The 12,131-nt window shown below is 42.1% G+C and overlaps 1 protein-coding gene across 2 annotated transcripts in view; it reads right to left on the reverse strand.

The window, feature by feature from the left end:
* The window catches only part of sdk1b (sidekick cell adhesion molecule 1b), a 277,836-nt gene that overhangs the window by 43,191 nt on the left and 222,514 nt on the right, over positions 1 to 12,131 (reverse strand). For both annotated transcript variants that reach the window (XM_006796155.3, XM_006796154.3), the window contains 5 exons: positions 11,122 to 11,220; positions 9,955 to 10,146; positions 5,880 to 6,001; positions 5,662 to 5,774; positions 649 to 799 (listed from right to left, as the gene is read on the reverse strand). In XM_006796155.3, the coding sequence (XP_006796218.2) occupies positions 649 to 799; positions 5,662 to 5,774; positions 5,880 to 6,001; positions 9,955 to 10,146; positions 11,122 to 11,220 (677 nt within the window). The remainder of the gene's footprint in view (positions 1 to 648; positions 800 to 5,661; positions 5,775 to 5,879; positions 6,002 to 9,954; positions 10,147 to 11,121; positions 11,221 to 12,131) is intronic.

A 12,131-nucleotide genomic window follows, 5' to 3' on the forward strand; every position in this document is an offset into this window, starting at 1 on the left:
CTTTATTACCCTTAATATGCAGCTTAGAATAATAGCCTTAGCTAAAACCATTGTGACGGTTCCATTACAGCAGAAAACCTAGCATAGCTGAGGCTGGGCGCTAACATGCAGGTAAAATCCCATTAGCATGCTGCACAGGTAGCCCATAGCACCTCAGTGTCTGTGTCTGATTTGACAGGCTCTTTTTCTCATTCCAACTCTTAAATGGAAAATACTCTGCTCTCCATTTATGTTATAATATAAGGGGGGAAGGGGGAGTGAAGGAGAGATGGAGGGAAAAGAGAGAGGGATGAAGAGCAGGAACACGAGCAAAAACAGAAAAGACAGTGAGGAGAAAATTACATTGCAGTTTGTACAGCTAGCAGTCCACATGGTGAATGGGAAATGTGACAGATTAGTGTTAGCACTGATAACCAGGAGAGACACTGATTACAGCCTGTCAACCACTCAACCTGTTCAGTCCTGCTGCTGCAGAGTGCACGTGCACATACATATGCACACGAGAACTAAAGTGGGAGCAAAGACAACGAGATGCAGCGCGAAGAAACAAAGGCAGTCCAAATTAACCCTCTCTGAAGGAGTGTAAAGGGGCAGAATCAGGGTGGAAGGTTTCACAGTTTACTCTGTGTCTGGTATGTGTGTTAGTACCTTCCAGCTGAATCGCAGGCTGGTCTGTGTAGCAGACAGAAGGCTGAGGTCAGAGGGGTGTGTGTCTGGGGCAGCCTGTAGGGTCTGAATCAGCCTAGAGGGGGCGCTCATGGGACTGGATCCGACGATGTTCACCTGCTGCATCCTGAACCTGGTGCGAACAGAAAGGAAAGTTACAGGAATAGTCATTGTATACAAGGTGAGCTCATTTCACATAAAGCCAGTGAAAGCAGTTTAATGTCTTTTATGCTTTTCAGAGTCAGAAAAGACAATTCTGATAATATGATATTGATCAAGGGAGCTTAATAGGCTTGGAGACAGCAATTTATAACAATCAGGCTGTGGGGGTGTGTTTGGGTTCAATACGTTTCTTCAAATATTTTCAATTCAAGTCCCATCAGCCTCAATTTACCTCTGAGTGTAACACTAATTAGCAAATCTCGATGTGGCGTGGTAAAGTTTCTACCTGCTAAACATCATCACTGTCATTGTTTGTCAACTCTTAGGGCTCACTAATCACACAGCTGGGTGTGAGCGGCAAATGTTTTCATTTTCAAAGGTGATGGTGCAATCTGATCCAAATGTGGAAAAGAGGCTGCATCAATTATTAACAGGAGAATACAGAAACAGCAGGGGCACGAGTTGGTAATGACCAATCACAAGCCCCTCTGCTCATCTCATCCACTCCAAAAGCAGCCGCAGATAAATCAGGGAATAGAAGACAGAGGTTAATTTTCATGAAGCACCTTTAAAATAAAACAGATATGGATAAACATACATGCTTAGCAGTAGAATGAACAGACTGTGATTGGACCTGCAGGAATATTGGGCTTTGCACACAATTACTAAAGCAATTATTAGGGACTCAGTGGTTTTTCTCTGTACTTACAGACACTGGCCACTTTATTAGCTACAGCTAGTACTGGCATGGAGCCTTTTTGCCTTCATATCTGCCTTGACTCTTCATAGATTCAACAATCTGCTGGAACCATTCCTCAGAGATTTTGCTCCATATTGACATGACAGCACCACACAGTTGTGGCATATTTGTCAGCTGCACATCTGTGGTGATCTGTTCTATTGAGATCTGGTGACTGTGGAGGCCATTTGAGAACAGTGATACAAGTTTACATGGCTCATTATACTGCTCAAAGCAACATTAGATAGATGGGTACATTGTGGTCATAAAGGTTGGCAACGATCCTCAGGTAGGCTGTGATGTTTGAGGGGCACACTTTGAGCTCCTTAGTATCAATATCAAAATATCCCCGACACCATTACACCATGACCAGCAGCCTGAACCAATGACACAAGGCAGGATGTATCCATGCTTTCACGCTGTTTACGCCAAATTCTGATCATACCATCTGAGTGCCACAGCAGCACCAGGAATGTTGTAGCTTCAGTTTCCTGTTTTTGGCTGACAGGAGTGGCTCAAGTGTGGCATTCTGCTGTTTGACGCAAAGTGTCTGATTATTCAAACCAATCCATCTGCCCCAACCATGGTACATTCAAAGTCACTTAAATCACATTCTTCACCATTCTGATGCTCCGTTTGAACTTCAGCAGGTGATCTTGACCTTTCTACATGTCATGTTTTGTTGCCATTTGATTGGTTGATTAGATATTTAGATTATTGGGTAGCTGAACAGAAGGACCTAATAAAGTGGCTGGTGAGTGCACATTAAAGACCAATAAACACGAGCAGGTCTGTGTCAAAAGTATCAGTCTTTATCCAACAGAGGGGAAAAATGTGGTTAATGTTATTTAAATCACATTGTAATGTCTGGTGAGTTTTTTAAGTTGCGGACGAAAGGATTCACACTGCGTCATGTGTGCATAAAGTAAGCAGGTTTTTGATTTTTGCCATCCAGTTGGTCTGAGCAGAGGGGAATACAATAATCCAATAAAACCCATCAATGGTGCTTCTGCCTCCACTATCAGAGCATCACTTTGTTTACATTTTTGCTTTTATATTCTTAATAAAACTGGAATTTGGAATCTATGAAATTAAGATCTGGCCCACTCCTGCTGCATACCAAGAGGTTTAAAATGAATGAAGCCTTGGTGATAACTACAGGAGTTTGATCAACTACATCTGAAAAAATCCATTTGTTTCTCTCACTTTTTTTGGAAATCCCTGGATTACATTGATATGTAATAATCTTCTCAGTTATGCAGCTATCAAAGTAGTAGTGCTGTGGAAAATCATTTAAGAAACATGTTTTGTGATTTTGGAGAGTCTGACTGTGTTCTATGATAATTCTCTGTGTCTGTGAAAAGATGTGGTCTAAGCAGATTTAGGCACAAATGAAATTTCATGCCAAAAAAGGTTCACACAAATTGAACTGTGCTGCCTAATCAGCATATAACCACACTTTCAGCTGTGCTCCTTCTTTGGGCAAACACGTTTGTCTGGTGCCAGAAAATTATCAAGCAGATGCAGATCCAAGAAAACAGACTTTCAAAAACAGGCTTATAAAACCTCTATTAGCTGTGTGACCTGACAGATGAGCTGTTAGTGTGCCTGGTCACTAGTTTAAATCCCAGCTGGCCAGACTGCTGTTGCATGTCTACTCGTTTTACCACATTTGTTGGAACCACATGTGTAGCTTAGGTTGGAGCACCGAGGGAGATGGAGGTTAATTGCACATGCGCTACTTGGATTTGTAATGGATTTTAATAAATCAGATGTGCTTCAGCTAAATTTCTGCTTATATTCAAACTTTTCACTGAAAACAGGTCAGACATACAAATATCTCTGCTGTGGGAAGAATTTAAGGAATCAGAAGAGGCTGGCCGATATGGCATTTTTAAAAGCGGTACTGTTATTAGAGGATTTGAAAGTCTCATACTTGGATACTTCGGCTGATATATTTTTCTTTCTGTCACACAAAACAGAATGGCTCCTAAGTCTAGTGGTTTACACATTTTCCAAACAAGTAAAAGATTCCTAGTTTTACCCAATGAAGGAGCCACAAATCCCTTTGTGTCAGTAAGGACATCCAGTGTAAAAATGTTACCTAATCAAACCTACCGTGTTGAACCCCTGTGAATAAGGGAGCAGCTGAAAGTAGCTTACACTAAACAAACAGATTTCTCTAACATTTGTGTATTTATTTTAGACAATACACTTTATAAGTTAACTTGTTTTATAGATACAGCGAGGGATGACTTCTTTACGCTCTGAATGATCAGCTGGTTGTTGTGTTAGTGGCATTCCAGACACTTGTTGCTAGCAGGGAAGTTGTACAACACCCTCTGGTGGACAAACGATCCAACATCAATGCTGATAACATGGCTGAAGGGTGTTTCTCCTGTTTTCTTTATTTTTTAAACCAGTCATTATAAATACAGATACTGACATATCAGCCAATAGCTAATACTGAGTGACAATATCAGCCTGCTAATAAATCAGGTACATTTAGAGCTGAATAAAAACCAGGACAGGCAACTTTACCTTGCTTAGTTTTTTTTGCAAAAACACTAAACTCGTAAAACATCGTTTTATGTCCTAATATTAGACCCAATCCTGCAATCTTATCAAGCTGCCTGCAAGCTCACAGCAATAGAGGAGTTGCTGCTGAGTGGTTGACTGAGACCACTGCACACTGAGTGTGTGTCAGAGAGAATTACATTTACCACTCAAGGTCCAGTTGTTGTATGAACTCATAATTCATATTTTGCCAATAACAAAGCTCTATTGGTGAGTGAAAGAGACCTCCTTCTGTTAGAGTCTCTCTGAGTAATGTTAGCGTTTCTTTCCTAAATAAACCCTCTGCTTTCTTTATGCTTTTATTGGAGATAAGGACGGGGGCCAAATGCACAAGTTCCAAATATTGGGGGACACATACCCATTAAACTACAGCTGCAAATCAAAACAAGAAAACAAACAAAAAAAAAAAACTGTACTTGCACATTTTTTTAAATGTATGTCAGACATCCACATGTAACTTTACTGAAGAGGAAGCAAAACTTACTGAATGGAGCACAGATTAACAACCATTTCAGTTTTCTGTGCTCAGATCAGATTTGTCCCATCTCATATATATATGATATTTCTTTCAGTATTTTGATCTGGAACTCTCCACCAGAGTTTGTTTAGTTGACTGATGGTGCCACGTATTCAGTCAGTAAAAGTGATATAAGAAAGCAGAGCCATTAGGGAGTATTTGTTACTTTTGTAACTTCTAAAAGAAGCCGTGCTTCTGTGTGGCTTTGAACGATAAACCGTGTGAGCGTGCAGGTTGTGTAAGAGACTACATCTTTGAGTTTTTTGTCCCTGTATTGGGAGATAGAGAGCAGGGTGTAAAGAGGGACTTAAAGCAGGGGATAAGAAATACTGACAAGTGCATCACTTCATCTAACGTCCCAATGGTGTCGCCTGTGACAACATAATCCCTGTGAGTGTACAGCGCGTGCATACACACACTGCAATCCCATTACAGATGAAGGCCGAGATACAGAGAGCAAGAGGAAGGCATGGTCAGATTGCCCGATAAATAGAGAAGATAGGCAGACAGATGGCTAGAGAAGGAGAAGGAAAGAGCGAGAAAGAGTGAGAGGGGGAAGAGTTGCTGCTGTTCAGAATGGCGATTGATCACATACACAAAATACAAGCTCCCCCTGAGGAGGGATTACAGACACTCCGCTGTCCTCCTCCATTTCCTCCTCTCCTCGTCTCTAATCCCTTTGTCTCGTCTTCTCTTTAATGTGTTCTGCTGCCCTTCCCACTTTCTGATCACCTCTTTTCTCCCCGTCCTCATCCTTCTCCTTCCCTCTGGCTAGTTGCAGGAGGGTAATAAGGATCTGCATGCAGCAGCTGTGAAGGTGCTGACAAACAGAAAAGTCTCCGATGGAACTGTCTCTCTGTGTGTCTGTGTGATTTATCTAACTTCTCCTGAGCCGAGCAATACAGCAGGACCTGGTGCAGAGTGAGATGTGTTTGAGGAAGCTGTTGATTATATGTGTGTGTGCAGGTGGTAGCGTGGGATATGTGTGTTTGCTGCTCACCTGTACTGAGTGAAAGGAGTGAGGTTTGGGATTTCCAGAGTGTCTGCATCTGGCTGTTTGTCTTTTTGGTACACAACTTTCCACTCCTCCTCTTTTCCATCATCCTTCACCACCTGTTGATAAGGTAATCAGATGGAAGACAGTTTCTCTTTTGCTTGATTTGTCGATAAGAGCTGACCACAAAAGTGTGCATGCAACACAAACACAGTCACACGCACCTGTCCTTCAACTATCCACCGTGATATGGCGGTCTTGCCATCAGGACCGGGTCGAAATCTCACCGTTGCGGTCCGAGGGCTGATATTGGAGATGACTAAGTTTGAAGGAGCACCAGGAAGTTCTGCAGATAGAAAACAGGGCAAACAGTGCTTTAGCCGATATGCAGATAGTGCTTGCAAGATACCTGTCACTGCTGCATATTATTGATAATCATGCAGATATGTAAAACATTTACTGGAAAAAAAGATTATTACATGTTCCTTTTTAATGAGAATAGAAGTCTGTGTATGGCTTTAAGATATCTTAAATATTCACTGGCAATTTCATTAGGTATAACTTTTCGACTAGTCATTAAAACAAATATTTAAGCAGCCGATCACATGGCAGCAACTGGTTAGACATGGTTAAGATGTTTACTTGATGAGTTCAAACCAAGCGTCAGAACAGGAAAGAAAAGTGATTTAAGTGGCTTTGAATATGCTATGGTTGTTTGTGCCAGACGGGCTGGTCTGTGCAATTTTCCCACAGAATGATCTCTAGTGTTTAAAGAGAATGGTCTGAAAAAGAGAAAATATCCAGCAAGTTCAGCTCTCTGGGTGAAAACACCTTGTTGATACTAATGGCCATACTGCTTTGAGCTGCGAGGACGGCAACAAGAAGTCATAAACCACTTGTTACAACCAAGGTATGCAGAAGAATGTACAACACGATGAACGTTAAAGCAGACGAGTTACAGCAGAACAAGACCACACCAGGTGCCCGTTCTGGTAGCTACAGACAGAAAACTGGGGCTACAATTTGCATTGGATCACCAAAAGTGTACAATGGAAGGAACAGAATTTGAACAGAAAGTGAATTTGGTGTAAACAACATGAAAGCATGGCTCCATCCTGCTTGTATAAACAATTTCAGCTGCAGGTGGTGGTGTAATGGCGGGGGATATTCTCTTGGCACACTTAACCACAGCGTACCCATCTTCTGATGGCAATTTCAGCAGGAAAACACACCATGTCACAAAGCTCAAACCATCTCAAACTGGTTTATTGAACATAACAATGAGTTCACTGTTCTCAAATGGCCTCCACACTCAATTGAACAGAATACCCCTGGGATGTGATGATGTGGAAAAGGAGATTTGCATTACAAATGTCGAGCTGAGAAATTTGTAAAAAGTTTGTGAGACTATCACAGCATGGCCCAAAATCTCTGAGGAATAGTTCACCTTGTTCTGAAGGCAACCCACCTGTATTAACAAGGTGTAACTAATAAAGTGGCCAGTGGATTTAGATTTGAGGAAAGAAAACTAAAACACCTACTGCAGGTGCTGCGATAACCACATAAATACACATTCAGTTAGAGACCTGTGTTTTGTCCAAACAGTAAAGGACACATGGACAAATGAATGAATTGTCCACAGCATGGAAGAAGACTGATTGTAGGATTGAAGATTCTGGATTGTAAATAAGAGCAGAATAAAAAAATATATTAACTCTGAAATGTTTTTATCTGCAAACAGATACAAATATGTAAAATGGCATAACTGACAAAAACATGTCTGAGAATTGCCACATGGCTAATGTGAGATAGAAAAAAAGAAGCGAATCATGCTGCCAAGTACGAAAGCCAAAAAAATTCCTCCAGTACTTTTTTTAATGTGTCCATGTTTGACCATACAAAAGTATGATTAAAAAGGTTGTTGTTAACTAAAGTACAAAAATCGCTGCATTTTGTTCTCTCTCAGAAGAATTCAGTCCAAATTTCCAAGGTCAATAACACAATGCAGTGAGACAGTGACACAGCACAGCAGTGGAGGTAAGATGAAGGTTTCAATATGTCCCATATAAAGTCTCTAAATGTCAAAATAGGCTGAATTCTTATGACAGTATTGTGGGAGGGCAATGACAAAAGTGAGAATCTGACTTGGTGGAGGTGACCACCCCCACCTGTACACTCCAGCAGCAGCCAGTCAATCAGCAAAGTACAGAACTGCAGAGCTTATCTGACAAAATGTAGCTGGAACATAAAGGATTTCAGTTTTGCTGTTTATTTTCTCTTCCCCCCCAAAAAATATCAATGATTAACTGTGGAAACATCAACTTTAAAAAGCTTTTGGCTGTGATGATAACTTGTCTCGGCAAAGCTAATTAGACAGTAATTGTCATCCCCAACTGGCAAAGGCTACACACTTGAAAGCAAAGCGTGACAGTATCAATAACTGCAAGAAAGAATAATTGGAAATCAACTAATTCATCTAACAGCACAAAATAAATTCTCTGACAATAAAAAAATCACTGATGTGGCCCAAGTTTGTTCAGTGACAACAAAACACGGCCGACTAAAAGTCTAAAAAGTTGCTTCTGTCTTACTCAGAATGAGAGCCGAGCTGAATCTGGCCAACAACAACCACAAAACAACTATTATTTTCTCCCTGTGGTGAGTTTTCTTTTTTAAAACTTTGAATAAATCACAGAGGAATAATGATACGTTTTGTATGCACAATTCAAGCAGAACTAAATATTCCTATTAAAGGTTTTTACAGCTCCACCTTTCAAATGCCACACGCTCACACGTTTTATAGCTGGCTTGGAATAGACTTCTTCACTGACAGCTGTTGAATTGAACTGCCATTGGTCTGGCAGGCGGCACATATGACAACGGCTCGGAAGACAGCGTTTGAAAATCCGCTCGTTTTAATCAGGAGCTAACAGATAAAATATGTGACAGCTTGTTTCTGTTAATGAAATTGGCATAATCAAAAATCATCACAATCCACTTTGCTTCTAAATTATCTCACTCAATCAAGACTGAGCACTTTAGAGCCTCTTTTCAAACACTTCTCTCGGCTGTGTTTGCTTAATACTTGGTACCTCTGGACGGCGTGATCCGCTGTAATCCATCCAATTCTGCTGCAAGCGTCGTGTTTGCCGAACACAACAAAATACACGTTTGTAAAGCCGACGCGTTAAGCCAAATGGCGTAAATCGGACAGATTTCGAAGAATACCTGAGAGGATTCCTCACTGAAACGGGACAACAAAACGCGGATGTGTCCAACCATTGTGGAAACAAGGCATCATTTAGTCTGGATACAGTGCGGTTCGTGTGTGCACCGCAAGACAAATTACAGCTATCAGCAAACTCTGCTCTGTAAATGCACGCAGCAAACTTGTAAGGGTTATATGTGGAAATGTTGATATCAGCTGCCTCGCGCAGATGAATGACAAAACTCCATGAATATATGAATAAATAAACAAGACAAGGATCTATACTCTGTGGATCTCTCTCTTCCTCTCTCGCTCTCTCGCTGCTCATTCTTTAGTTCTTTTTCCCCACCTAATATTCCTTCGTCTTTCCTTCAGTCTTTTGCTTTCATGAATTAATGAATAACCTCCAAATCTGAACTGTCTGTATCCATCTTGCTTTCACTTTTTCTTCTTTTATTCATAAATTAGTAATCAGAAAATGTTAGGACAAAAATCCCGCTGTATGAGCTGTGTTTTTTTTCTCCATTCTCCCACACTTTGCTTTCCGCCTCTGAGTCCATTTCTGAGACACTTTGGTCTTCGACTCTTTGGAGATTGGATTTTCTCATGTTTTCTGTTCTTCCCTCATTATGTTCCTCCATCTTCTTCTTTTTCCCCCTTCTTCAGTCCTGCTCTTTGATTGTCTCTTGCCCTCTCTCTTCCATTGCTGCATTTCTTCCACTTTGCCATTTGCAGTTAATCAGCGCTAATAATGATTGCAACTTGGCCTAAGTCCAAACGCACAAAACACACAGACACACACACAATTGCAGCTTACACTAAAGCACTCTCTGAGATGCTGTAAATGACCGGCTCTTGTGTGTGACTGTGTTTGTCGATGTGTGCGCTCGCTGTGTGGGTGATGATTCATGGATTCACAGTAACAGCTACTTATCAGCCTGAGGGAAGACAATGGCATCGCAACAGCTCATCACTCATATTTACTCGGCTCCACACACACAAACAGACACACCCCCTCCCCAGATACACACACATGAAAAACAGTTTTTAACATCCGCTGTCACAGGCACCGGTGCATTTATTTATTGTACCTGGTGGGACCCCGGTGGAGATGGTGGAGGATGTGACCACGCCCCGTCCTGCAGCAGTGAGCGCAGCCACTTGTATTGTGTACACGGTGGTGGAGGTGAGGCCGGTCAGCTGGTACTGCAGGGTGGAGTTGGACAAGGAGCGTTCCTCGCGACTTGACTCCACATTCGGCACTTCCCACCACAGCATGTAACCTGCGGGGTGTAGCGCACACGCTGGGTTAATAAAGGCGCATATAGACACAAGCAGACACAAGTACACACACAAGCATGTGTGCAGAAGCGCACACGCGTACAAATAATGAGAGGTGCAGAGCCATAAAGGAAGGGAGAGTACAGAAGGGGTAACTCCAGTCAAAATCCTGTCTGTCCCATCGCATCTTTGCAGTCATGCATCACACTCCACCTTCAAATGTGTGTGTGAGTGAGGCCATTTGTGTGTAAAGCCCTGGAGAGAGTGAATGGTCCCTCATCTGTCTCCCTGCTCACCAGGTGCTGGATGAAAAGCAGGTTGAGGAGAAAAGAGTAAATGTGCAAGGTGACCTTGATTGAATACCCATTTTCTCACTCCTCTGAGTGTGTATGCTGACTGGAAAGCCACTGCTCCCTGTGCTGTCGGGTTGTGGTCCTGTGGTGGAGGTGCTGGATGAATGTTGGACAACAAAACAAAGACACAAACGTGTAATGTAGAGTTATCGCTTAATTCACAGCAGCTTGTTGTGTTCCCCATTGACTAACAGAGCCAAGGAGGAAGAAGGGCTAAATTAATCTGGGGGAAAGTGCCTAGAGCTCTGCGATGTGCTGCACAAACAAGACCACGGGTGTTGGGAGGCGTGGGATGAGGGCATGTTCGAGACAAAAAGAGGAGACAAGCTGCAAAGGGAAAGGATTAGCTGATGATGAATCAGTTACACACAAACGTCTTCTTAGAGATGGGGGACAGTAAGAGACTAAGTGGAGGAAACTGAAGAAACTATACCGAGAGGGGATGCTTTTATAAATTCACTTAAATTGGTCATTTGAGAAGATTACTTATCTCATCAAAAATGTGAATAACCTGGTAAAGTGAGAGGAAGGAAAGATGGAGGGCAAAGGGGGGAAAATTATTAGAGGCTATCTGCAGTTTTGTTTTGCTCCTTTAGTTTTACTGTCACGTTGCAAAGATCTAACCGGTGATGATGCCGTTCTTATCTTCAGGTTCTGCCCAGCTGACTCTGAGCGATGTGTCCAAGATTTCAGTGAAGCTTAGACGGCGAACACGTCCAGGGGCTGAAAAACAAAACACACATACACACACGCACAGTGATGTGAATCAGGCAATTTTTGATTGCAAACAAGCACACATCTCTGTCGTACACAGCATATTACCTATGGCCTATGACTTCACAAGCCTCTTCCTAACCACATTGACCAACACACACACACAGACACACACACATACACACACACAGGTGGGTGCAACCCTGCCATTTCTCATTTCATCAATCGCTCTCTAACCCCTTCTCCCTGCAGAGCGATTAAGCTATTCATCTGAGACATTCAATAACTCTCATACACTCATACTTGTGCACACACACACACAAACACACACGCGGATGCAAAAAGCTATCATCAAGCAAGAATTACACCCACCGTTAACCCTGCCGACACGCCCAGCAACCAATCAATAACTGGCCACTGCTGTGTATGTGTGTATGTGTGTACGGTACATATGGCTACTAATATCCCTTTCCCACTCAATAATTACTGGTTGGTAATAATTGCTCGTCTGCCTGCCTATAGGCTATTGTGTTTATTTGATGGAGTGATGGTGTGCATGTGCACTTGTAGCTGGGAGTTGCAGCTATTATGTTTATCCATGGAACAGTGGGCTATAAATACCACTAAGCCTGAAAACATATGAGTCAATTCCCTTTAGAAAGACGCAACGTAGAGAAAAAAAATAAATAAATAAAAGGGAACCGGGAGACGTCCGGGGAAACTAAGAACAAAGAAATTAAAAATGAGTGAAAGGCAACTAAGAGCCTGAAAGAAAGCAGTGAGTGCAGGTGTATTGTGTTTGCTGGGTATTGTGTACACAGCTGTGTATCACACTGATAAAAACAGCTGGACTGAACGGAGAGCTAGCTAATGCACTTTTATTATTATTCACAGGGGGAGTTCTTTGTGTTGTTTGCTGG

Source organism: Neolamprologus brichardi, chromosome 6, assembly GCF_056152115.1.
Source record: "Neolamprologus brichardi isolate AB-2024 chromosome 6, ASM5615211v1, whole genome shotgun sequence".
NCBI lineage: Eukaryota > Metazoa > Chordata > Actinopteri > Cichliformes > Cichlidae > Neolamprologus > Neolamprologus brichardi.